A 26,068-nucleotide genomic window follows, 5' to 3' on the forward strand; every position below is an offset into this window, starting at 1 on the left:
AAGGACGAGGAGGAGAAAAACACAAAACGAAGAAGAATAAAAGCGTCGCTCGCGCAGCCATGTCAACGCTCAAGTGTTTTGCTGAGGATGTCGGTCTACTTTTGGCCGAATAAACCACTCGCAGACGGGAGAAAGTACCGATAAAACAGATACTAATTGGTGTCGTAGTGTGAGGGGGAGGAAAAGCGCAACGGCTTCGGACCACCGTCGTAAGCTCGTTTATTCACAATGAACGGTCACAACGGTGTTGTATATGCACTGATTCATTACACTGAACCCCAGACTTACTGAATTACTACGCGTGCGGGCTTATCTTTTCTTACACTATTTGTCGTGGTTATCGCTATGTTAATATTCATAGCGTATTTATGACCGCCTTTGGTCGCCAACCGGGTCAGAGTTCACCAAGAGGTCGTTTGAACGCCGAACTGGACACGCATTAACCAATTGCGTATGACGTCACCGCCAGCAAAGCTGAGCTAACGTTAGCACGCTAACGTAGCTAGCTAAATGACAGACGACGGTGATGCCTGCAGGTTAGTTATTCTTTAAAATTTGTTTTGGAGAATGATGACTCAAAATTTGTAAAAGCTCAAAAGTGTAAAAGCTGCGTCTCTCCATATCCCTCTTATGGTTACGTCATCGTGGCGTCACACGTACTTCCGGGTGACAAAAGCTTTTGCATTCTTGATGGCACCACTGAGAAATAAACACTTCCACGTGTAGGCAGTCTTGCGGGCCACCCTACATATTATTTTTTGCAAAGACATTGAAGAAAAAAACCTGATTTTTGGAGACATACATTCAACAAAGTGCTAATCACACTTCTTGGTGATCTGGTCCATATTTGCCAGCGAGAATTACTCTGTTGTCTAGAACCTAATAAAGTGTCAGGTGCATGTAATCCGGAGGAGTCACTCTGTTAGTCAACTCATTTAACCTAATTTACGTTGACTGTGCAGGATTTCCAGTAGCTGTTGTCTGATTTGTGTACGATATTCCCATTAAAGGTGGAAGTACCTGGACAGCGACCCAGGACAGATTGGACAAGACATTAGAGAAGTCAATTAAGAAAAAGTCCAAGAAGAAAACCCCCGAAATCAACGAGAGCATTGTGGTAAGTCATTTTCCTCGTCTGTGTTGCCTTACATTTCAAGACTACTGCTTTTGTTGGAATATATTATGCCAAAAATAACATTTAAAAAAAAAACTTTTGATCCAATTTACTCATCAGATTTAATTTGGTTTTTTTTTAACGTCGGCACATTTCCCATACTTGACTTCATCTGCGTATTCTTCCAGAGAATGTTCAATGAACGATTTTCCTCCTCTCCAGCTTCAGACTCTCAAAAACCTCCGCGTCACAAAGGGCGGGGAGTCCGATGACGACGACGCGCATCATCTGGAATACGATGGCCGTGAGTTTGAAACGGCCACAAACGGCAACAACGAAGAGGACACTCGACCATCAAAAGCCAAGAGGAAGACTAAGAGGGAACTTCCCAGCCGGCCTTTGCCCGACAATGCCGCTGACCCTGAAGCGGAGGGCGAGCAGAAGGAAGCAAAACGCGGGAGTAAGAAGGGCAGACGGAAAGACGACGCCAGGAGAGATGACGACAAGGACGGCGAGGAGCTGCTGCGGGAGTACCAGCAGCAGATGACGCCAGAAGACGAAGACACGCGAGGGAGTGACGACGTAGGGAAGAGGAAAAAGAAGAAGAAAATGAAATCTGCCACCGCCGAGTCGGATTTTGGGTGGGTTTTCATTGTTTGAATTTGATTGCTGTTTTCATATTTCAAATTAATATTTTGGATTGATAGAGCTTCTCTCCATCAGAGATCATGACCAAGACGGGGATGTGGAAAGTGACTCCAAGGAGAAAAAGAAGAAGAAGACGACGAAGAAGAAGAAGTCAAGTAAATACTTTTTGCAGAACAAAGCCTTTGGGATTTCCGCTCCCCGGCCACTTGTTCTACCATGGCTACCGCTGACATAGTTTTGACGGATCTTTTGCAGCCTCGGAGGAAGGAAACGCCAATGAAGTGCCCAAAAAGCCCGCCACCAATAACGAAAACGACGGCCTGGTGTTAGGGGTGTACGTACACCGAACGGATGGCCTCAAGACGGACTTGCGCGTCTCGCATCCCATGGTGAAGGTCCACGTGGTGGATGACATCACAGGCCAGTACGTCAAAAAGAAAGACAGGTAAGAAAGCCCCCCCCACCCCTTAAAAATAATCTAACACAACATCCTAGACATTTTGATGTTTGGCTTTCAGCCATCGTCCGGTGTCATCATTTTACGAGCAAGACACAGTGGACCACATCCTTCCCATCATGACACAGCCCTTCGACTTCAAGAAGAACAAGTCGGTCATCCCTGAGTGGAAGGAGCAGATCATCTTCAACGAGCCCTTTTCACACTTTGTAGGGCGGGACCCCGAGAGCCCAAAAGTTGTCCTCTTCTTTGAGGTGATGCACACAAAAATGCCCCAACATTTAAAACTTCAGAGCCTTTTTTTTCCAGTAGATAATTTCTTGCCTTCCTTCCTTCCTTCCTATCTTCTTTCCGCCCTCAAAAGATCTTGGACTTTCTAACCATGGAGGAAGCCAAATCCAACGTTGACGTTGAGACGCATGAGCGAGGATTCAGAAAGATCGCATGGGCCTTCTTGAAGGTATTTTCTTCAACTCCGAATTGCCCTTTAAAGGGCTAGGGACATCCCTTTTTTTTTTTCAATTAGAACGGAATTTGATAGAATGTATAAAGTGAACACATTTGCCGCATTGGAAATTAAAAATGGACACCGATTACTAAGAATAAAGCTGAAATGAAATGCCAGTTTATCGATCGGGTCCCACACGAAGCCAAACTGGCGGCGCCATTACTGTGACGTTACAAGTTGTACATCTGGATGTCAACAAACCCAAACAACATGGCAGATGATAGCGACAGCTCCGTTTCTAGCGGCAATATTAGCATCATTTTATCCGATTCAGAAACCTATTTTGACGCAGAATATGATGAATCTAGCAGTTCACTTGGGCTGAGCTGAGCACATTTTCTGAATTGTGCCCCTCCCGTCACTCTGGTTAGGTTGGCATAGTAAAAAGTGCTCTTGGGGGCTTTAGAGTGCCGAGTTGATCTCGGCACATGAAGACATGACCACCTGCAACGTTTGGTTTAGGTTTTATAAGCATTTTTAATTTTATTGCTTAAATCGCATTTTCTCGATGAGCTGAGCACGTTTTCTGAATTGTGCCTCTCCCGTCACTGTGGTTAGGTTGGCATAGTACAAAGAGTAGAGTGCCGAATTGACCACTGCGCATGGAGAAATGAACATCTGCAGCGTTTGGTTTAGGTTTTAGGCGCATTTTTTATTTTATTTCTTAAATCACATTTTTTCGACGAGCTGAGCACGTTTTCTGAATTGTGCCCCTCCCGTCACGCTTCTACATACTTTTCAAAGTCAAAGTCTCAAAGTCTCCTTTATTGTCAATTCCTCCGCATGTCAAGACACACAAAGAGATCGAAATTACGTCTCTCACTATCCCAGGGTGACAAGACAGAGTTCACAACGCACATACAAGTAAACAACACAGGAAAATTAAAACAAGAAGATGAACAATAAGAGTGATAGCACGCTAGTCGCTCTGAACACGAGCACACACTGTCCGGTTCGTGGATCCTATCAGGCGAACTCAACCCATCTTGTCGTCCCGCGAACGAACATACGCCAGGATAATGGAAGGCACGGCTAGGCGAGCTGGGTTGGCCGCAAACCTGGCCCGATGTCTCCGCGCTGGCCCCTCTTCTCTTTTTGTTTACATTCACTGAAGCTAAACGCGTACAACTTGAGACGTCATGAGACGTCACTTCCGGCTGGCGGCTCGGTGCAGTCAAACTCGTCTGTGCGGCAAATTTAAATTATATTTTTCAGAGCAACAGCTTCCTTTTCGTTGTTTCGAGCGTCAATTTATATTTATAAGCCCATAAGCTAACTAAAACCGATTTATACATATACCGGTGTCTCTAGCCCTTTAAAGGGGACTTTTTGTAGAAAATTACTTTTGATTGCTTCTATACAATGGATGGATTTAATTGTTAAAAAAAAATACAACAAGCTGTGTCTCTTTTTGCTTATACTTTTCCATGCTCTTTTTTTGTTTTTTTAAACGTCCAGCCGGTCGGCGCCAACGGCGTGCTGAACACCGGCAGCAAAATCCGCCTTCAGCTCTATTGTCCACCCTCGTCGGCCAAGAGGCAGCCTCGCACCATCGAGGTGGTGGAGTGGTGGCGGCGTTACCCTCGCGTCAAGTACGCGTCCACCCTCTACGTCACCGTCAAAGGCATCCGACTACCTCAGCACGTAAGTAAGACAACAAAAAGAGCTGCCATATGGTTGTGACGGAAAAATAAAGACATGCTATGCGGTCCCTGTTCTCAACTGCATTCAGGTGGACCCGAGCGTGCGTTCCATGATGGCGCTGCAGGAGGAGCGAGGCAACACTTCCTATAGCGAGCTGCAGGACGGTGCCACCAAGAGGACGTCCTCGCTGCACGCAGAAGGGACGAGCGCGCCGGTGTTGAAGTGGAGCCGAATTCCCGGCCAGGTCAGTGTCAGCAAGGCCTCGTTCGTGATCGGTGTGGCTTTGGGACCAAGGAAATGTTGTTCTTTTGAAGGTGTGTCGCATTCCCAACAAGCCCGTGCTGGCCTTCCGCGGAGGTCAAATGGGCTGCTTGGCAGTGCTCTTCTCTCATGGCGGAACGCTTCTGGCCACCGCGTGTGCCGACAGAGATTTGTTCCCAGTTGTGGGTGAGTGACACGTGGCCGGAAAACCTCACAACAATTTTGCTGAGTATCATAAATGTCGTTTTTGTTGCAGTGTTTGAGATTCCCTCTGGGAAAGCCTTGGCGGCCTTCAGCGGCCATCTTAAAATCGTCTACGAACTCTGCTGGTCCACCGACGACAGACGACTTTTGTCCATCTCCTCCGATGGAACTGTCAGGTGCGCTGCTCACGCTCGGTGTACTTATGTGAACAATATTTGAGGAGGGCGTTCTTTGTCTTGCGTAGAGGACACATCCGGCATCTCTTAGGAAGGACTACCGCCATTTGAGGAAATGTTATTGTTTGAGGTGAGGAGATTAGAGAGGGAAAGCCTTTTTTTTTTCTTTTTTCTTTTTTCTTTTTAAATAAAGAGGTGAGTTGCTTATGCGTGGAGGCAGAGGACACGCTAGCGGTTAATCGAAATGTGATGTCCATGAGACCGGAGGCCACTATGAAATCAAACCACGGACACAAGCGCAAAATACATCGTGATGCTTTTACTCGCTTTTGCAGGGAGTGGGATGTGGAGCAGTTCCTCCCGACCGCACGCAAGGTTCTGCCGCACCCGTCGTTTGTGTACACGGCCCAGTACCACCCGGCGGCGCAGCATCTGGTGCTCACCGGCGGCTACGACTGCGTTGTCCGCGCCTGGAGGCTCGATGTTGATGACATCAACGGCCTGCTCCTGCGCGAGTTTGAAGCCCACACTGCTTTCATCAACAGCATTTGCTTTGACGCCCAAGGTAGAGAACGTTAAGCCACGATGTTATTTGTACTTCTGGGTGACGAAATCTTAAATGATGAAGGGGGCCACCGTTTATCATCAGGATCTTCCTAACTTGATATATGACAAAAATGGGGGGAAAAAATTGCCTGAACAACGTTGCTTTCCGCAAAACGCCAGGAGACAGGATGTTTTCGGCGGACAACACGGGCAGCATCGTCATGTGGAAGACTTCGGTGAGCGATGGCGAGCAGCAGCCTTGGCATCACTGGTGTGTGGAGAAGGTAACGCGCACCTCCCTTCGGCCCGGCCCGGCTGATGAGGCTTGAAAAATAAAATCTCTTCATTGAATACATTCAAGTGATTGCTCAGCCAACCCTGACTTGAGCGTGTCTTCCAGATTCACACGGAGGCGGCCCTAAAGGGGATCCCCATCAACATGCTGCAGGTCCATCCCAGCGGCCGCTGCCTCCTCATCCACGCCAAAGACAACGTCCTCAGGAACTTGGATCTCAGAATGTACAACTCAAGTTCACCATTTTTGTTGACAATGATCGATCACTGATCACTAATATTTCTGTTTTTGTTTGTCTCAGTATGACAATGAAAAAATACACGGGAGCCACCAACCAGTGGGAGAGGATCACCAGCACCTTCACGCCGTGCGGCAGCTTCGTCTTCTCCGGCAGCGAGGATGGAATGGCGTACGTTTGGAACGCCGAATCCGGCGACCAGGTGGCCGTCTACTCTCAGCTTTGCTACAGCTCGCCCTTGTGCGGGGTGTCTTTCCACCCTCACGAGAACATGGTGGCCTTCTGCGCCTTTGGGGAGGGCCAGCCCGTGCAACTGTACCTGCATGACCGCAAAGGTAGAACTGGCCGCTCTATAATATCATGACTTTTATTTTTGGAAACTTGGCTCAAATGTTGCCAGCATGTTTGTAAATGACTTTTATAGAAAAGGCAGCGACTGTTTTTTTTTTGTTTTTTTTTTTGTCGCCCCCACAACGGCCCACGTTCGAGCTTTGTCCATTTGCAGTGTCCCAGCTGGACGTGCTCGGCATGAAGGAGCTCGGGCCGGTGTCAAACACGCCCGAGCTGCTTTGCAGCACGCCAACCTCCCTCTCCGTCGGCCGCTTGGGACAAGCTACCAGGCAGGCGTTGAAAATGCAGCGAGTCAAAGAGCAAATGGATTCCGTCCTGGTAAATTTTGCAACCCCTACCCTTCTTTATGCTGTGTAACATCTAAGCTTACCATGTTGTTTGTTTGTTTGTTTGTTTGTTTGTTTGTTTGTTTGTTTGTTTGTTTGTTTGTTTGTTTGTTTGAAGGATCCACATCGCAGGTCTTCATCTTTTGAACCAGGTACTGCTTACTTCAGTGGCTGTTAACAATATCACTTCAGATTCTTTAGAATGTTGTTATTATAATGCATGATGACGTTTACAATCATTATGGAACCTTTTATTATTTTAACATTGAATTACATTATTATTTTGTGTTTCCCTGTGACAGGAAGGAGCCTATTTTCAGACATCAGCACGGTACATCTTTTCATTATTCATAACCTAGCACACGCACTGGCTACTTTATTAGGTACACACTTTTGTGCACATTTTCCATGGAACTAATGTCTCCCTCCCACCCTCAGATAAGAGCCAACACCTCGCTCCCTCCTCTCTTGGGCGGCTTCAGTCCTGTCGGGCTACATCGAAAGGGAACGTCCAGGCTTCAGACGGTGAGGACGCCGTCTCCAAATTTACAAATGTATTTCACAAAAGATCTCCTCCTCACACTTACCTGCTTAACATTTGTCACACTACAGTCTCTGCCCAGCTATGAACCTTCGCCGGACTCGTCTCAACATGTGGTAAGCGCGCACTCCGCCTTCCGCCACGAAAATAATGCGACTGCCGCCCTGTGGCCATCAGCCGCCATGCGTCTCTCTCCCACAGGTGGTGTCGCTGTACGATTACAAGGCCAACCGCTCGGACGAGCTGACGTTGCGGCGCGGTGACGCCATCCGTGTGCTTTATAAAGATAATGACAACTGGTGGTTCGGCAGCCTGGCGGACGGACAGCAGGGCTACTTTCTTGTGGCCTACGTCGCCGATCCCAGTACGTCGGATACACTCGCACTCGCTCCTACACTTCCGAATAAGAAGCTAGGCGTGCTCGCTTCAAGTAGTTGAAGTTTACTGTTCAATTTACTGCACAGAAGACAATTCAACAGAAAAGGTTGCTGGTGTCATGCCAAACGCTCAGAAATGAGCATTGACATTATGGTCTTTCTAAACCTTTTAGTTGACACTGTTTATACTCCCAGCACAAAAGCCCTGCCTCTTAAAGCACACACGCAAACACAGGTCCTGCAATAAACACTGAACGCTATTAATGGTGATCAGCTTTCATGCGGAGCTGCTTTGTGCTCGTAGGAGACTCTGGTGAAGAGGCGGCCGTGGAGAGGACGACACCGACGAGAGTGAGCTGATTTCCTTGTGTACTTGTTGCCTCGTTGCTAATTCATAGCAAACGCTTTTCTAAGAGCCACTGCAAGCATTGTCCTTGTAGAAATTATATAGTTCTGTAGTTGCAAGAAGAGCCACAAGAGGGCAACTCGATACCAGATGACAGCTTACAGCGGTTTACAAACTTTTTTTATTTTGCATTGGCCAGGGTTTCCTTTTTCATCCCAAAAGTGAAGACATTATTGACACTTCATTATGACTATGTAACTATGTATGTGCTTCTGTGCCATTCCCAGGTCTCCACTGCATTTACTCCTTCTGGAGAACTTCGGTTTCTCTCTGAGCCCACCCTAACCGACACCGAGCCAGAGTTGACGGAAGCCAAGTAAGGACCAAATTGCTTTTCAAGTCTCCCTGCTTATGTCTCCATGTGAACTTAAACTGCTCTCAGTGATGAAGCAATACAGTTGTAACACCGACGCGAAACCACCACAATAAGTCACAGTGAGGCCTCGCTACTAAAGAGGACCAAGTGGAAATATTCAAACTCACTTTGCAATATTTTGGGCCTTAACCCAACCTGTTCAGCCTGTAATTCATATATTTGTAGTAAAAATCAAGGGAACAAAAGTCATTCCATTTGTTAGATTTTTGGGAATTAATTGACCGATTTATCGGTTGCCATAATTTTACTCTGCCAAATATCGGAATTGGCTTAAAAAAAAAAAAAAAAAAAAAATCCATAGCGGTCGTGCCGTATTAATTTGTACATTTTCCTTTTGGCACAGGCTTAAAAAGAAAAAGAAAGTGAAAAAGAACTTGAAAAGGCTACCGCCACCACCAGTGCCCGCAACATCTCAGGCCACGTTTTCTGACCCGGACATCGGAACTGAGTCGGCCGACAAAGTCCGACCCGCTTGTCGCCCACTCCCGAAGAGACCGACTAAGAGGCCCGATGATGCTGTGCCACTCGACGCATGACGGTACACTTTTTGTACAGAAGACAATCACTTTTTTCTATTATTTTTATATAAAAGGCCAACCATCTTGACATTATTTATTAGACGGGCTGAATTTCTGCATAGTGGCACCTCCAGAGTGGGACAATTCATTGTACTAATTCCAAAACAAATTTCTCCTCCATAGAAAATAATGTTAAAGCCACTTAATTTGATTCTCTTAACTTTAACTCACTTCTAGCCAGTGTGTAATACAACAAAAAATTTGTTTACTCCACGCTAGCCGTTAGCCACAAGCTATTAAGCTATTATTTACCTGCTTGATAAAAAACAAGTGTGATTTATCAGGAATTTGTTGTATTGAACTGAGCAGCTAGATCATGCATTGCTGCGTGGCAGTAAGTTCCATTTCCTGTTCTAGGGTTATCACTTGTGAAATCAAACGAGATTTGCCGAAATCCCCCGTCGTGATACTTTCAAGTCCCAAATCACACAACTGTGGAAGTTGTGCTCAACACATGTATTACAGGTTAAAAAAAATATTGTTACAAGAAATTATTTTATATTAAACAGTTAATTTTTAAACAGTATTAAACTTTTTACCATTGTTTGAGTTGCCTCTGTCATCATTTAAAGTGCATCCGGAAAGTATTCCAACAACACATACTTTTTTTATGACCTGAAGATAAAAGTACAATGGAGCCAGCTGACTTTTTGGCATTTACATATATACAAGATTTATTTAAAAAAAAAAAAAAAAAAAGAAGGGTCCCAGGGTGCATTGACTTGAAATTGTACATGACAATTGTGTCCCGACAAGTACACAATAATCAAAACATTTAGTGTGTGTGATGTGACATTCATCTGCTAATGGAGGGTAGGCAACCAGGCTGCTTTCACGCACGTTGGAACAATTTTACTCAAGTATTTTATTCATCCAATAGTGGAAGTCTTTCATCCGTTTGTTGCCGCTTGTCGGGAAGCCTGTAGGTAGAAAAAGGCAAGCAAGGTTTTATGTATTTGGTTAGATGTTTAAACTTTTTTTGTCTGCCAACTTTCGGCACATTCTGTACTAATTAGTTTGTGCTGTTAAAACATGTCGCTTACTTTTGCGGCGTCCCCGGATGTGAGACGTAGTAGATCGCCAGCAGGAATGCCTGACAACACATTGCATCACACCATCAACACTTGAAATGTGTGTGCCTACTGCGAATGCGCTTGTGGAAGTCCACAGGCAATAGCAACAATTGTATTTGTTTAAAAGCTTGACACGGGAAAATAACAATTGGAGAAAAAAGAAAAAAAAACGTATCAAAGGTGACACGCCAGGATTACCGCCAGGAATGCCAAGCCTCCTTGGATGGCGGCTGCCCACTCGAAGTTTAGCCGTTGTGTGATGACGCCACCCATGGTGGGCCCGTAAAACATCCTGCAAACGGGTTACAAGCATACGTCTTAGCTTCCCTATTTTTCTGACCAGACTACTTTGCTGGTTAATCAGTCTAGTGCTCTGCATAAATTGAAGTCTTAAGATTTTTTTTAACCTCTCATGGATTTCTAAAGCTCTGCACCCTGATTTCCGTATTGATCAGATCAGACCCGACGAGTTTGACTTAACTCACCCTGTAGACCAAACCGCTCCGAACAACCCCGACACCATTCCTAAAGTGCTCAGTCCCTCCTCGAAACCGTTGTCGCTGCACGAGAGAAGGCAAGAAACCAATGATCTCTCTCGACCTTTGCAATGTAAGACTGAAAAACGTTACCCAGGCACTCACTAGGCGCACTTGATGATCTCTGGGAAAATGGGGATGGCGGTCATAGCCAGGGAAAAGCCGATTACCCCCAGCATAACAACCAGCAGCCACAGTTGCCTGAGAATGGGGATTGAGGACGCGGAGACACTTGTATTAGGGCCGCATTGAAGTTACATGCATTCATGTTCCGAAATCTAATGACTATACAACTGCAATATTTTCACGGGACATGTAATGATTGTTGTCTTACAGTAACTTGTTTTCATAATTTAAGAACCAAATGAGGCCAAGTGGATTTTGCATAATCTTTCTTTGCCGCGGGTTTTGACCTCCTTGTTGGAGGTCTTTCTTTGGTATGCTAATCAGATGGAGCTGGAGGAGGTCAAAACACAGTTGCCGTCATCAATGCTAGCTTTTTTTTTTTTTTTACCTCCTAACTGAAAATAAAGCACATAACTTCGTGCGTTTTGGAATTAGTTTGATTCATTGGCGTTGAGCTTTATCAGTGTGTGCGACACTTTGTTCCAGTTGGAATTGATTTGAAAGTACTTCATGAATAGTGCTGTGCTTCCACATACTAGTTGCAAAGTACCTTGGTATGTTGAGGAAAGGGGCAGGCCCCATCAAGAGGAAGCCAGCAGCCGTGGCAACGCCTCCCATCACCATGAACCAGCTCCTAGACGCCTAAAGTTCAAAGGCTGACGCTTAAAAAGAAGACTCGTAAGAAAAGATGGCTTTTCATACTCACGGGGTATTTATCTGTGAAGAAACCTATCAGCGGGGAGCCCAGTGAGTACGGGAAGGACAGACCCAGCATGATGAGGCCCACATAGCCGGCCGACAGTTGGAACTCCTCCACGGCGTACAAGGACAAGGTGGCGTCCAGGAAGCCCAGACCCGAGCTCAGGGTGAAGATGACGTAGCAGAGCAGGATGATTTTCAGGTTTTTGAGAAGTCTCAGAAAGGAGCTCTTTGACGAGGCGGCGTCTGAGAAGTGACTGACAGTTTACTGATCAGATTGCTGGCTAAGCTGAGAACCAACATGGGATCATACCGACGGAAGGGAGGATGTAGATGTTGAGCGGCACCATAATCAACAGGAAACAGCCGAGCACCATGAATGGAACCTCGTATCCAAAGGACTGGTAGAACCAGCCTCCCACCGGCGGTCCCAGGATGAGGCCCAGGCCAGTAAACACTTCCAAACTCCCCTGCATGGAAAAAGTGCTGTATTCAGTTACATGAGCATTTTCCACATGTCAACTATGGCAAGACACAATGAACAATACAGTATGTGGAACAAAAAAAGGAGATCAGAACCCGTGGCCGTGTCCAACTAAACCGCCCCTGTGAACTGATCGCCAACGGTTAAGGCAAGCTAGTTTATTGGCTAAATCAGGTTGCTGTTAATTTCGTGTATTTTTAAAGCTCAAACTGAGTTGCATAGTTTCCCCACAACAGATTCCCTATTGATCAAACCCGACCAGTTAATGCTTCACGCAGTAATCCTTACATGCTTGCACCGGCGAGCATTTCCCAAGGAAACAGCCGACGGGGAATGCAACAGCAGCTCTCAAACGTGAGCGCTCGTGATCGCGCCGTGTAAACAACATGCCAGACCAAGACAAAGGGACATCTACACTCACCAAAACAGTCGCAACATTGTTTGGGAATACTTTTGCCGAGAGGGCAAATGAAGAGGTCATGGCTGCTGCAAAGCCGACGGCGTCCACCGACCTCACGATGATGCACAAGGCGATGAAAACGCTACCGGCGGGAACTCTGTCCAGCAGCCTGTCAGAAGAAATCAATCCCAGTCTTTTAAATTAGTGGTTCTCAAACATCAGCGAGTCATAGTCTGAGGGACCGCAAATTAATTTGGACTACATTAAGTCATATTGTTTGATGAAAAATGCATATCTGCATATCCATAGCATTTATATATATATATATATATATATATATATATATATATATATATATATATATATATATATATATATATATATATATATATATATATAGTTATTTTTCAATAACTTTTTTATGTGGACAAACTACGTCTTTGTTCTTTGCACTTTTTTTTCCTCAAAAAAGCTGCAGTAGTTATATTTACTGTAGTTATATTTGAATGATTTGATTGCGAGGATTTTGAGGAGGTCAACGGGAAAAACTCCCTGGCGGCAAAATTTGAAGAACCCTAATATGAATTCTGATTGCATAAAACGATTGTCACCCAAAGAGTATGGTGCAGCCTGACGACACAAAGAGTCCTGTGATGAGCATCATTTTCGCACCGATTTGAACAATCTGATAGAGAGGGGGGAAAAAACAAAGACGCAGTCAGTGTGCATGTAGTGAATGCACATCCTATCATACGCATTACACACATGCACATACATAAGAACATGCTGTACTTACATAGCGGCCCAGGATCAGCGAGCCAATCAGATTGCTCACAGCGTAGCAGCCGAAAATGACGCCTACCATTGTCTGAGACGCGCCTTTCTTTTCTGCCTGGGCACAAACATTCATTGCCCACCAGAACTCTTAAATCTGTGTGCCAACCGGGCAGAGGATAAAGAATACATGTCCGTGTATCATGATATTGTCTCGCTACAAGTGTTGCAGCACCCTATGAGTTCAAATATCTGTTGCTTATGGGTTATAAATCGTGTTTTGCATCATGTTTTCAATGCACGTGTACTTCTCTCTTTTTTTTTTTCCTTTGAGAGTATGTATCCATATATGTATCCTATCTAGCTAGCTTGGCACTTTTTTCTCTTGAATACTGATGCAAGCACTGAGAGAACTCATGAAGGTTATTTAAAGCCCTTAACTGAGACGCACTTTTTAGGGTAGCCCTGGGGTCCGGTTTAGGAGCATTTACCTCTATGGGGAAGAAGGGCCCCAGTATGGAATAGCAGATCATGGAGCTAAAGTTGACGGACGCCATGGATATCAAGGTGAGGATCTGCTGTTTTGTCATCCTTGCCGGAGGCTGCCTCGACTCCTCTTTTTTCAAAGAAAAGTCGAAACATTATGTTTGGATATTTGGGCTGCGTTATTACAAATAAAAGATATACTATATATTCCAATTTTCTGAAGAAACATACTATTACTGTCTAACGTCACTTGCCCTGGATCCAAACAACAGATGCTGATCACTAGCTGAAGCTCATCTCCAATTGTTGTCCTACTTTCTTCTCTCAGTGGTGCACTCCCTTGTGATTTTGACAACTGAATGAAGGTTCAATCTTACGTTCGCCCCCTGGTGGTTAGCTGACTACTGCCTGAGAAAGTCCTTAGATAATGTAGCAGAGCATCAGCATACCCATTAAAATTGTGACAAATTGTGCGGCCTTAATATTTAATGGAATAAAATGCTAATATAAAATACACCACTTTATTCTGGGAATGTTATGAATTATTTATTGTCATTTTAATCTTTTTTTAAACAAAATATTCAACTTGGTTCTTGTAAGAATCATTTTCAAAAATACACAATTACTAAATTAGCTAACATTGTTTCATGATTGTGTTGCGCCAAGCCAGTGAAAAAATCCACACTATAAAATTAGCAATATAAATGCACTTATATTGAAGCTTATTTTCCCCTTGAAATTATTTGTTCTTGCATTAATACAACTTGTCTCTTTTAAGAATCCCAAACTGCATACAATCAGTGGCACTGATGTTTTTGTATTAATCATCAAAATCCCTAATAGGAATACCTGGTTGCAAACCAGATTGAATCCCGAACCTCAAATCTGTGCGGTGCCAATAATCACGATTGCACAATGCTGCGACTTATCAAATTGCCTAGGGCAAAAGTAACCAACCTTGTGGCTGAAGGTCTGCCTCCGCTTCGGGCTGCATTTTCGTTCTTTAGTGAACGACTTGCAGCGGGTTGCTGTAAAAATGTTGCGATATTCGAAAAGAAACAAAAGAGAATTTGGCTGACATTAACAAGCACTCACGAAAATTCACACGCCGATGTTCACTTTCGCTTGCTTTACTTTAACGTCCTTAGTTAAGACAGCTGCTTCCGGGAGCGCCTTCAAACTAAAAGCGCTGGCAATTCTAGTAATAATTAGCAAAAAGCTAAGACTATCTAGCATAATAATAAGTTATTTAGGTGAGTTCATGACAAATCTTACAATGAAAAAGATTCTATAAAAATAATTAAGTTCTAAATATAAAAGCAACCATCTATTTTTTTTTTTTTTTTTTTGGAATGGAATGGAAGTTTTGGAATTCTCCAGCATTTTGATATGGAAATCAAATAAGACAAAGTGGAATGCAAAACATTTTGAATAAATCTTTAATTTACCTATTTACTTATAATATTTTATCTAGCCTAAGGGTCCATTTCAAATTTAAATCTATTGTCACATCTCATATTTGCTTTTTTAAACACAAATTAATAGGAGAAAGAAAACTTAACAATATATCATAAATCAATATTGCAGATCACTGACACACACGTAGTCACAAAAAAACTCGAGAGCAGCATGACATTAAAGGCAATCTTAAGCGATCATGAGCAAAGTAGTTTCTTTGTACATTAGCACCAGGTCTAACAGTTGGTCTCGAAAATGCACGATTATCTGATGTTGAATCCTGTTGCAATGTTTCTATGCTGACATCATCAATAAACCTTTATCAGTGCAAAAGTATAAATCTATGCGTAAAAAGTGTACAGTGTTCCGCCACATATTCATCTCGTCACAGTCTTATTTCTAACATTATAGAAAAAAAAAGTGCTTTGCTGCCATGTTGTGGCATCCATTGGCATTACCTTTGAAGGTGCCGGGGGGGTGAACAGAGGGGGAACACTGCACTTGGAAAAAAAAAAAAAACTGCAGCAAGTAATTTTTTTTTTTTTTTTTTTTTTTTTTTGCAGTTGGTAGCACACAATTAGCACTGACTGTCACATTCCAATAGAATATTTCAAGTAGCGTCACAACACAAAGCCAGTTCTTGGTTTTTGCAAAAACGTCCTGTATGAATGGTTAAAAAATGATTCAAATTAACATCCTTGACACTTTTCTATTTGTTCTGTTACTATAAACACATCTATCAAATTTCGTGTTGATTGTTGAAGTTGGTGTCAGAGGCTGGACTGGGATTAAAGATTAATAATATATGCACCACTTCATAGAAGTACAATGAATAAAAAAAAAAAATACAAACTCTGACACTCATTAATACATTCGTCATAGTGTGTAAACAATAGGTAAACAAAACGGAAAAAAAGTAGAAATATATTTGATAAGTAGAAATATATTTGATAAGACTACATTTTCTTTCAAAATATATCCCAAATAATGCCATTGCATCTCAGTATGGAATTTGTAATACTATAGTTGACCTAAATATAATTCAACCTTATAATTGGGGTTAGTTAAAATGTAGCTTATTTGTGGGAGGCTCAGACTTGTTTTAATAGAATATTTCGAACATTCATCAAAGTGCTCATGTCATAAGTGTGACCATGTAGAATGGTGCTAAATAGCCCAAAATGGTGCAACAGATACTGGTAAGATGTGTAAGCGTCATTAAAACAACAACAACAAAAGTTCATTTAAGTCGTTGAGTCACATTGGCCAAGGCCACGGCAAAGGCCTGGACCGCCGAGAAGGGATACTGGAAATCCAGGATGTAGGCGTTCCCATCAATGCGTCCGAACTGCATCACCTAAAGAATTGTCAGGATGTAAATACAGTAAAGAACCAAATGGTGCCACCCGTAACTTGCCATCAAAATACCTGTCGGCCGTCAAGCTCAATCTGGAAGTTCTTAGCAGACTCCTGTGTGACCCGTCCTCCAAAGTCCAGCTGGTAGACCTGCGTGGCTTCATTCCACAGAGGCTGCTTGTTGGCCATCACGTAGACGAAGCCCTGGCTGCCTAAACTACGGTCCTCACGTTCGTTGGCCTTGCGGCACTTAATTTCCTCCAGCTCGCTGGCCATACGAAGGCTACGCTTGTTCTTCCAGCTCTTCTTGCTGCTCTGGTTCTGGTTCATCAGTTCGTCGCCGCTGATAAAAAGCTCTGGCTCACTCTCTGAGCTGTCCTGGAATTCGTTGGCAGCCCGGCTCATCTTCTTGGTTCTGTTGAGTTGCTCCCGGGGTCCCTTGGGCTTCTTCTTTTCTCTGCTGCCCAGTCGTGGGCTGGCGATCAGAGAGTTGAAATCAGACAGCGCGCGACCGTCTTTTCTGGACACCGAGGACATGTTGGCCTCCTCGGCTCGGCTGTCCAGTCTTTTGCGACTTTTTTTGTTGAAGCGGTCTGACTCCTGCGTGACAGGACTTTCGTTGAGAGATGGTGGCTCCGGAAAGCTGTTCCCAGACTCTGCCAGATCTTCTGTGACGCATTTAGAGGGGGGTAACTCGGAGGGTGGCGGCGGAGGGGGCAGAGGGGGTGGCGGAGGTGGTGCAGTCGGAGGGGGTGGTGACAGAATCGGCTTCTCTAATATCTGATGAGTTTTGGTTGGAAGAGGAGGTGCGGGAGGGTCCTGCCTGGGTGGCGGGCAGGGGTATGGGTTCCATGGATGCAAGTTGACAGCGTGCAACTGAAGTCCGGCGCAAGAGCTGCCCCCCGGGTACATTGGGGGAAGGGTGCAGCATGCCAAGTTAGCCAGGCTTGTGGAATACCCTGTCGATAAAACCAAATTGGAGTCCTGTTGAGCAAATGGAACAGGTAGAACCACTTCGCGTGGAGCACACTGCGGTGGGGGGTTCTGTAAGGTCTGCATGGGAGGTCTGCTGTGGCCCACTCCGGGAGGGAAGGGAGAAAGAGATATCTGGTAGCCTGATGGGAAGGTGAGGGTGCTCGTGCTAGGACTGGATGGGGGCTTAGTTGTAAGGACAAACGGGAGCCGTGTCACGTCTAAGTGCTGGGCCTGGCCGAGGATGAGAGGAGGTGGTTTGTGAGGCGGCGGCGGCGGGACCAGCATAGTTTGTTCTGGGGCGAGCCAGAACTCCTCTGCGGCTGAGGCGTCCCACTGGTAAGGTGGAGGACGTTTTGCGATGAGGCCGACGTCACCGAGGGTCATCTGCCGGACGGGCTTGTCCAGGTGACAGTGCTGGCTCAGAGTCTCGTCCTCTGTGAAGGCGGAGTTCACGTACACGGTTCTATCCCGGTTTGTGTCCGTGGAACCCAGGAGGCTGTAGGATGATTGGGAGGGGCTTTTGGAGTGGACAATGATTGTGCTGTGGTGTGCTCCTTTGCCTGGGGGGAAGTCCTGCCTGACCACTGTTCCACCGGCAATGCCGCTACTGGATGTCCCACCTCCGCTGACACTAACGCTGGTGCTGCTGCTGTTGCTGCTGCACTGTGTGCATGTGTACAACGCTGTGGGCAACCTCTGCTGGTAGGTCAAACCCAACGCGCTGTTCATCTTGGCCTTGGTAGGAAGTGTCCTGGAGGTGTCCATCATGGAGGGAACTTTGAGCGTCATGTCGCGGCGGTCGCGGCGCAGAGTGGCATGAATCAGACTGCTCTCCAATCTCTGTGGCGGAGGAGCGAGGGTAGCTGGGACTTGATTGGCCGGATCGGGATAAGGGGGCGGGTCGCCACTTGGTATGGAGTACCGTGGGACTGACAGACGGCTGAGTGTTGCTGAGCTGTAGGGAAGGTGAATCTTTTCATTCTCAGAGGAGGTTACCTTCAGCGTGGCCGAGCCATGGGCAGTGTACGCATTTTGGTTGCGAACGAGGCGCCTCCGGGGGCGGCAGACTTCCTCCACGTTGCCACTGCTATCGAACGTGGTGATCCTTTCATAACCGAGAGGTGTTGGGTACTGTATGGTCACTGGCTGAAGCAAAAAGTCGTCCTTCTTCAGGCAGGTATCCGAAGCCAGGATGCTTGGGCTGTCACAGTCCGTGACCAGTGTTTGAGCTGTCGCTTCCGCCGTGGCTGCCGCTGATGCCACCGTACCCGGGTACGGAGGAGGAGGATTCACCTTCCTCACCTGAATCTCCACAGAACCACCATCTCTGGTACTAAAAGAAGGGGGTAAAGTCCGAGGCAGGCTTGGCTTCAACACGTGCTCCCGGTCCAGTCCGGGCTCAGTGGTTGGCGGCAGAGGGAGTGGAGGCAGGAGATGTATTTGCTGTAGGGAAATGGTGGGGTAGCCACTGGGCGCCGGGGGCAGCGTCATTTGCATCTTCAGCTGCTGCTGCATTTGCTGGTGCTGCCTTTGCATTTGCTGGTGCTGCTGCTGGATCTGCTGGTGCTGCTGCTGGAGCTTTTGCTGTTGCTGTCTCATCTCCTGAATCTGCTGGCGGATCTGCTGCTGCTGTTGCTGCATCTGCTGCTGCTGCTGTTGCATTTGTTCATGCTGCATCTGCATTTGATGCTGCTGCTGCTGGATCTGTTGCTGCTGCTGAAACTGGTGGTTGCCCGCCACCGGTGGTGGATTCTGCGGCATCTGTTGGTGCTGCTGGACTTGGTGCTGCTGCTGATGCGGAGGCTGTTGGTGGTGAAGCTGTTGAAGATGATGCCGTTGCTGCTGCTGGGCCTGCGAGGGTTGCGGCTGCTGCCTGGACTGCAGCTGCTGTTGGCGAGGCGGCTGAGGCCGCGGCTGCGGCGGGGGATGATGAGGCGGTGGCGGGGGAGGTAGCGTACCAGGTAGAAGCGGACCTATCTCCAGCCTATTGAAGATCACCTGCCCGGGATTTGGGTATCTGGCCGGAACGGGATACGGTGCGGCAGTCTGGCTGTGGTCAGAAACGGGGACGGAGACAGATGCGGCCACCGCCGCTGCACTAGTCGTGGGATTGGTGAGAACATCAAGCTGAATGTTCTGATTGGCCAGGAGAGACTGGACCAGGCCGATGCTCTGAGTGGGCGACATGGCCTGAGCCGGGCTGTGGATGGGAGCGATGGGAATGTTGACAGTGCAGGGCGGGTTGTCTCCTGACGATGTGCCCATCACTTCACACAAGGAAAAGTCGGTTAGTGGAAGCCAACAAGTACGACGACTTTGTTTCTGTGCTCATTTGTTAGGATTACTATTTGTTTATTTTTACAGATTGAATCAGTACTTTTACCTTCACCAGTTTGTTTTGAAACAAGTATCTGTACTTTTAAAAGCCATCTTTGCTTTAAGCACAAGAAAGACATATGAGGTGTTGATACATGATGAACCTGGTAAGTCATCCTCATCCTCGCTGAACACGTTGGGGTTAAACACAGGCAGGCTCATGAAGTCATGCGATATCTTGCGCACCTCCGGCAGGTAAATGGTCATCTGCCGCGGTTGCAAATGAAGCAGACTTGTCTTGTAGATGACTGAAAAACCCAAACACAGCAACACTCAGCCAACATTAAGCCAAGTTGTGATGGCTGCTGTAGCAATGTTTTGTTTTTTTAACGACACTTACCTGCGCCAAGATTGGCAGGCAAAAACGAAGCCAGTCCCACAATTTTGAACTTGGTCCCCCAAATGTTGGATGTAACCTGAGCCAAGTAATTGTGCTGCAGAGCACAGTGATGGAAGATGGTCTCAAAATAAAAATGCTACTGCTTATGCTATGTGCTAGCAGGTAGCGCATGCTGTACCTCGGTGAGTCCGTCCATGGAAAACTCCCGGCGTGTCAGGCTGGGTGATCGAACCAGCGGCTTCTTGGATGGCAACCGAGGGGACCGCTGGCCCTCCTGGTGGGCGCGGGACAGTTTTGGAGATTTGCGCACTTCCAAGTTCATTCTATGCAGCAAAATTAATATCATTTGCTGTTATCTTATCAATCAATACAGTCAGACTTAAATGGCGTAAAAATCGGAACGCTCGGCAGAAACCTGATAAGGATCCTGATCATTTGAATCAGCTTTGTATACCATAAATCAGGGGTCACCAACACGGTGCCCGCGGGCACCAGGTCGCCCGTGAGGACCGCATTAGTCGCCCGCAGGATTGTTCTAAAATTAGCTCAAATCGCGGCACTTGTCAGTGAGATGCATCTATTTATTTAACAGTCAAACCTCGGTTTTCGAACGTCCTGGCTCTCGAACAAATCGGATTTCAAACAAAAAATTCAAGATTTTTTAGCTTCAGTTGTCGAACAAAATTCGGAGGTCGAACCTCGCGAGATGAGCCGGGAGGACCCGAGAAAACCCGACCTCGCGGCCCGGATGCCGACTGACTGTTGTTATTGTATTTTCGTTACTTTGACGATTGTATTAACCCCTAATCATGCCTCCAAAGAAAGCAAGTGCGAGCAGTAAAGTCATCCTTAAACACAAAGACGCTCTTAAAGCAATGCGACAGTGAGCGCCCGGCGCACTGCGGTTGCGCGATCGAACCAAATTAATCTCCCTGCGCACTGAGGTCCACTTACATTTTGGAAAGTACATCAGGACTTTAAAAATATTTTTTAAATTTTAGCGACGGCTCTGTCGCAATAATGCGACCAGCGCGGTGCAGTTGCACGGTCAGCGACGTGCTACTGTTGCGCGTTCGGCGGTGCGCTGCAGTTGGGCGATCGGGCCTAATTAAGCTCCCTGCGCACTGAGGTCCACTTACATTTTTGAAAGTACATCAGGACTTTAAAAATATTTTCTAAATTACAGCGACGGCTCTGTCACAATAATGCGACCAGCGTGGTGCAGTTGCGCGGTGGGCGACGCGCTACGGTTGCACGTTCGGCGGTGAGCTGCAGTTGCGCGATTGGACAAATATGCGCAAATGAAAAATAATGCTTAAAAAAGGCGGGGTGTTTTGTCTTGAAACGGATAAAAAAAATTCCCATTATTTGTAATGGGAAAAATAGATTCGGAATTCGACCGATTCGCTTCTCGAACCACCTTCTGGAACGGATTGTGGTCAAAAACCAAGGTTTGACTGTATTTTTGCTATTCTTGTTAAAATCACACTTACATATGAACTGGAAATGACAATAATAACACATAGTGAAAGCCAAATTGAGCAAATTTGCTATTTCAGAAGTGCGTGTCAAACTGGTAGCCCTTTGCCTTAATCAGTACCCAGGAAGTAGCTCTCGGTTTAAGAAAGGTTGGTGACCCCTGCCATAAATGTTAACATCATCAAGCTAGTGGAAAATGCTAAATAGAATTTTGTGATTCAAATCATCTGTTTGATTTTTTTCTATAAGAGTAATGCCGCAAGACGGGTTTAAAATACCTCTTTAAGCTTCAAACTATGAATATAGGCAATTATAAATATATATGAATACGTGCTTGGTCGTTAGGCCCGCCCACCTGTTTCCCCTGGAAAACTTGGGTGACTTTTTGCCAACCCATTCATCGCTCAACTCCACATCACTCGAGTCGGAGCAGTTGCAGCTGTCAGCGTACGAGATCATGGGGTTGACGCACACCTCCACTAAAAGAGAACATGTGAAGAAAACTGAGTTCATTTCCAATGACCGCACCCAAGCCTGATGATCTCCATACATTCATTCAAGAAATTACTTGGACAGAACCAGTTTAACAAAATAAAGTCGGCCAAAAGAGATAAAAATCTGTGACCAAATGCCATCATCCGAAGAAATCCAAAATGGCCCCAAAAGGGGCAACATCTACAGAACTGCAACATGCTACAGAACTTAACTCCCTTGAGGTCAGTGTGGCCCAGACTTAAGATTAGTAAAAGAGTGGGCAAAATTGACACGGCAGAGGTTCAAAACAAACAAAAAAATCATTCTACTATTGTTTTTTGTTATTGTAAACTAATTCAGGAGTGAAATTAAAATCTAAAAATAGGACAAACCTCTGGTGTTTCAATTGCATAACAAGAGAAGAGAACAAATACACTATTCTTTGAGTGAAGTGCAGCCTCCTCACCCGCTTTGGTGTCAGTTTTAGGGTCCATGATGACAAACTCGGGCCTCAATTTACTGATGCGCCGGCCCTTCAGGATGGGCACCAGGCCTCCCAGGTACTCCAGGTAGAGGGTGTAGCACGGGCCGCCTGCCTCGGGGCTGTCCTCCGCCCGCTTCATGGTGCAGTGCAGCCGCTCATTGCCCGTTGTGGGGTAGCTGACAAAGTCTCGGATGTTGTTGGGGTCCGGAATTGGGGGCTTGATGGTGGGGATGAAGGCCGTAGTGACGTAGGAGCAGAGCAGCGAGGGCATGTTGAGCTTGCCCACGTCCTTCTCCTCCCGTAGGGCGCTGGCGATTCCCTGTTGGCACAACAGCTGCAGGCTGGCCACGCGGTGCTCCACGCGCACCACGTACAGGGCCGGACCACAGGCCAGAAACAGCCGCGAGTCCCGGTGACCCCAGCAGATGGTGGTGATGGGTCGCTGAAACCACCAGTGCAATTTAAGCGGGTGATTTGGGGTCGCTGCCAAGTTGCCAACATCCCTCAAAGCCTTTGGTACCTGTGCAGGCGTTTCAAGAGTATAGATGTGTTCCCCTTGCACGTTGTAGAACTTCACCAGAGCGTTCCTGGTCAAGCCAGCGTCGGAAGGCAGCCCGTGTCTCTCCATGCCGGCCACAGCCAAGAGATCGCCCTGGGAACACCACTGCGCCTCCACGTCTGGAAACGTCATGGGGGGGTCAAGCAGGCCAAAACAAGCATCTCCTTTATCGTACCTTTTAAGCCCGAGCGAATGACAGCGGGGGACAGGTCATCGTAGTTGTTCATCAAGCTGATTTCACCCGATAAGAAGGTGACCGTCAACAAAGGCTTGACTCGCCGCACTAAATGCATCAACATCAAGCCACAGCAAATGTTAGCCAGATGCGGTCACACAAGTTCCAATGAAGCCACTTGCCAGTCTTCCAAGATCAAGCGCTTAAGGGCCGGCCGGGTACCTAAAGGCAGGAAGTTGTCGTCGGAGTCGGTATCGCTCTCGGTGCTGTCCTCCACCAGGAAGTCAGGGCAGTTCCAGGACATGCCCACAATGCCGTCGGATTCATGCAGCAGCACGTGGGCCAGCATACGGCCGTGGCAGTCCATCACAATCACCTGGCCGTCGGCCGTCCCGAACAACACCTGAAACGCGCCTCCCATGTTGCTACAGCTCTTTACCGACAAGCGCCGACCTTTTTCAAGCTGACAGTCGATCACGGTTGGTTTTGTGAGTGTGTTTATAAGAGAATTTCAGTAGTGTGTCCACCTGCTGGTCGTCTGGTGTCCAAATGCCGCACGTGATCTGGCTCTCCAGGTTGATCTCCGAAGACCAGTGCCGCTGACCGCTAACCGAGCCCACCAGCACGAAACCGTCGCGGTAGGCGATGAGAGCTTGAGTTCCGTCATGGGACCACGTGAAGTCGCTGACCTGCGGCAGGCGGTACAAAGGTCACAACGCGGAGATGCTTCAATGCCTGCCAAAACGTAACAAGCCCAATTGGCCCTTTGTCAACATTGATGACATGAAGGACTGAAGCAAAATACAAAAGAGAAGTAGGTGACTCGTGCTTGCATGGTGGTGGACCTTTTTGCCACAAAGACTTACTTGGGCTCCTCTGTCGTTGACCAGCTCCACAGACCATCTGCCCTCGTATTGAATCCACACGAAAATTCCTCCCTCCATATCACACGTGGCCAACTTCTGGAACGGTTCATTCCAACGCACCAGCACAACCTTCGACACAAACGAGCAACAAATACCAACTATTTGGTACCTTCAAACGGAACGCATTTGGTACCCATGGTGAAACGCAGATCGCGCGTAAGTCGTACCTCGCTGTTGTGTCCCCTGAGGTTGAAGTTGATCCTCTGCGGGGTGCTCCTGTCCCTGCGGCAGTGACTGGAGGTGAAGGTGACGCCCACCACGCCACGGCCGTTGCCGGTGGCGAGCCATCCCTCCTCGTAGTAGCGCCGGCGGCACACGGGCTTATCCTTCTCGCTCTTGGGCACGCGGCCCTTCCACGACAGGCACAGGATGTTGGAGTCGCTGCACAGGATGGGACCGTGTTCCACGGCCGCCAACATCCCTACTGAGTGGCCTGGCTGCACGGAGACACGACACGATTGAGTTAGGCCAGCCTCGCCGGACACTTCATTAGCTACGCTTGAATTTGCTCGCCGTACAGCTGGCTCAGAATTGGCTGCAATGACACTTCCAAGTTGAATCTGGCGGAATAGAGGTCTGGTGGATCACCTACCTCATAGCTTCTGGACATGTTGAGTCAAAAAGCCTCCGTGGAAGGCGTCCATGTTTCCATTCAGATGACAAGCCCTCAATGGACGCTGGCGATGGTCTGGCTTTCTCGTTTAGTCTCTCCCAGAGTGGACGTGAAGGCCTTGGCGACCATTCGGCTCAGAGTTTGACGCCACTAGCCCAAACGTCTCCCTCCTGTTGCAATGAAAGATTTAAATGAGTATCTTTTCATCCAGCCTACAGTATAAGGGATGACACTCTTAGGGAAATAATCATCATTCCGCAGCATGAACCTTCAGTCGTTTATTTATTTATTTATTTATTTATTTATTTATTTATTTATTTATTTATTTATTTATTTATTTTTATATTACATCTTTATATAAATGTGTCTCTATGCAACAGCAGCACCGCCGCACTGATAGAATTGGCCCGTCGCCATGCCGACCAACACAGCCTGTTCATCCGATTCTGACATCATCACACCCTCTGCCGTCACCCCATCACTCATGCAGATCCTCAATTTTCACCTCATCCGTGTGCATGTTCATGGCAGAAATTGCCTGCATTTGTTTTTGACTGACTGGCGGAAAATACAGCGGAATATGCTAACGGTGGGGGGGAAAAAGACAGCAAGACGAGCATCATTTAGCTTTAATAATGGAAATTTGCATTCGAAGGACAAGTACGATGGAGTCGGACGTACCAATGATGCTGATGATTCCGATCCAGGCGCTGTCTGGCTGGCTGGCTGCAGCGAGCGTGTCTGTCGCCTTGCAGTCCGCTCCTCCGTTTGCGCACTTTAGGTGGGAGCGCGAGGCGCGAGGGGCGGGGTTGCTTGCCTCCTGAGCCGGTTGCAGTCAGCCAAGTCGACTCGTTCAATGCGCGGCGAATTGTCAGGCGGACTCAGTTGAGACGAAAAATACGACAAAAAAGCGCCTGAGCGCCCTGACGCAGGCATCTGCTGAAGTAGCTCAAAATAAATACTCTTCCTTTTTTCTCTGGAGTATTTATTAAGAATAAAGTGTTTACGTATGAAGGTCAGAGATCTCTGATCCTCGAGGATATTAATACATGTTAAAAATATCTGTAGTTCATCATTTGTTACAGACGGGATATTCTTGGCTCAGGGCAAAATTGACCTGCAACAATTGTGTGCGTGGAAAATGAGGAGCAATCAAGCTATAATTCTTCACTCTGCAGACATACCGCATTGCTTCTTAATGAAAAGAATTGCAGTAATATTGGTAATTT

The 26,068-nt window shown here is 46.7% G+C and overlaps 3 protein-coding genes across 7 annotated transcripts; 1 reads left to right on the plus strand and 2 right to left on the minus strand.

Annotated features, from left to right (window-relative positions):
• The first annotated feature begins 25 nt into the window (after positions 1 to 25).
• Positions 26 to 9,590, plus strand: ahi1 (Abelson helper integration site 1). Of its 2 annotated transcripts, XM_049739667.2 has the most exons (25): positions 26 to 536; positions 1,011 to 1,117; positions 1,337 to 1,755; positions 1,838 to 1,917; positions 2,018 to 2,207; positions 2,281 to 2,473; positions 2,584 to 2,679; positions 4,186 to 4,371; positions 4,460 to 4,615; positions 4,686 to 4,818; positions 4,889 to 5,012; positions 5,348 to 5,577; positions 5,739 to 5,842; positions 5,959 to 6,077; positions 6,155 to 6,426; positions 6,597 to 6,760; positions 6,887 to 6,920; positions 7,071 to 7,099; positions 7,207 to 7,293; positions 7,381 to 7,425; positions 7,511 to 7,673; positions 7,991 to 8,037; positions 8,320 to 8,408; positions 8,812 to 9,006; positions 9,404 to 9,590. In XM_049739667.2, the coding sequence occupies exons 1-24, from the start codon at positions 527 to 529 to the stop codon at positions 9,002 to 9,004; spliced, it is 3,270 nt and encodes a 1,089-aa protein (XP_049595624.1). In that variant the 5' UTR covers positions 26 to 526; the 3' UTR covers positions 9,005 to 9,006; positions 9,404 to 9,590. The 2 variants fall into 2 exon arrangements, with proteins under 2 accessions (XP_049595624.1, XP_049595623.1); XM_049739666.2 differs by having other exon boundaries at positions 8,812 to 9,590.
• A 303-nt stretch (positions 9,591 to 9,893) lies between these two features.
• On the minus strand, positions 9,894 to 14,792 carry slc18b1 (solute carrier family 18 member B1). Of its 4 annotated transcripts, none has more exons than XM_049739674.2 (13): positions 14,582 to 14,792; positions 13,630 to 13,754; positions 13,161 to 13,256; positions 12,976 to 13,049; positions 12,386 to 12,533; positions 11,794 to 11,950; positions 11,488 to 11,726; positions 11,332 to 11,415; positions 10,761 to 10,856; positions 10,605 to 10,679; positions 10,318 to 10,411; positions 10,090 to 10,139; positions 9,894 to 9,966 (listed from the first exon to the last, which is right to left on the minus strand). In XM_049739674.2, exons 1-13 carry the CDS (start codon positions 14,616 to 14,618, stop codon positions 9,937 to 9,939), a joined length of 1,305 nt encoding a protein of 434 aa, XP_049595631.1. In that variant the 5' UTR covers positions 14,619 to 14,792; the 3' UTR covers positions 9,894 to 9,936. The 4 variants fall into 4 exon arrangements, with proteins under 4 accessions (XP_049595631.1, XP_049595630.1, XP_049595632.1 ...); XM_049739673.2 differs by having other exon boundaries at positions 11,332 to 11,423; positions 14,582 to 14,790; XM_049739675.2 differs by lacking the exon at positions 13,630 to 13,754 and having other exon boundaries at positions 11,332 to 11,423; positions 14,582 to 14,788.
• Positions 14,793 to 15,046: 254 nt separating this feature from the next.
• Positions 15,047 to 25,954, minus strand: tulp4b (TUB like protein 4b). The gene is made up of 15 exons (XM_049740448.2): positions 25,521 to 25,954; positions 24,819 to 25,009; positions 24,394 to 24,663; positions 24,167 to 24,295; positions 23,828 to 23,989; positions 23,523 to 23,703; positions 23,301 to 23,408; positions 23,087 to 23,244; positions 22,549 to 23,008; positions 21,964 to 22,087; positions 20,308 to 20,452; positions 20,130 to 20,223; positions 19,894 to 20,037; positions 16,511 to 19,680; positions 15,047 to 16,439 (listed from the first exon to the last, which is right to left on the minus strand). The coding sequence occupies exons 2-15, from the start codon at positions 24,834 to 24,836 to the stop codon at positions 16,323 to 16,325; spliced, it is 5,280 nt and encodes a 1,759-aa protein (XP_049596405.1). The 5' UTR covers positions 24,837 to 25,009; positions 25,521 to 25,954; the 3' UTR covers positions 15,047 to 16,322.
• Between the last annotated feature and the right edge of the window lie 114 nt (positions 25,955 to 26,068).

This window comes from Syngnathus scovelli, chromosome 14 (assembly GCF_024217435.2).
Source record: "Syngnathus scovelli strain Florida chromosome 14, RoL_Ssco_1.2, whole genome shotgun sequence".
In the NCBI taxonomy this organism is placed as follows: Eukaryota; Metazoa; Chordata; class Actinopteri; order Syngnathiformes; family Syngnathidae; genus Syngnathus; species Syngnathus scovelli.

What these genes read in the sequence shown, in the direction of transcription:
- tulp4b (XM_049740448.2), bottom strand. An exon ending in CTCTTGAAACGCCTGCACAG is followed by an intron (nt 23,009 to 23,086) that starts GTACCAAAGGCT and finishes TGGTGGTTTCAG; the next exon opens with CGACCCATCACCACCATCTG. An exon ending in GGATGAGGATGACTTACCAG is followed by an intron (nt 19,681 to 19,893) that starts GTTCATCATGTA and finishes CCTTGTGTGAAG; the next exon opens with TGATGGGCACATCGTCAGGA.
- slc18b1 (XM_049739673.2), bottom strand. Translation starts at nt 14,618, where the DNA reads ATGCAGCCCGAAGCGGAGGCAGACCTTCAGCCACAAG. An exon ending in GGCCCTTCTTCCCCATAGAG is followed by an intron (nt 13,257 to 13,629) that starts GTAAATGCTCCT and finishes GTTTGTGCCCAG; the next exon opens with GCAGAAAAGAAAGGCGCGTC. An exon ending in ACAATGTTGCGACTGTTTTG is followed by an intron (nt 11,951 to 12,385) that starts GTGAGTGTAGAT and finishes TTTTCCATGCAG; the next exon opens with GGGAGTTTGGAAGTGTTTAC.
- ahi1 (XM_049739666.2), top strand. An exon ending in GTCTTCATCTTTTGAACCAG is followed by an intron (nt 6,921 to 7,070) that starts GTACTGCTTACT and finishes TCCCTGTGACAG; the next exon opens with GAAGGAGCCTATTTTCAGAC. An exon ending in GAACGTCCAGGCTTCAGACG is followed by an intron (nt 7,294 to 7,380) that starts GTGAGGACGCCG and finishes GTCACACTACAG; the next exon opens with TCTCTGCCCAGCTATGAACC.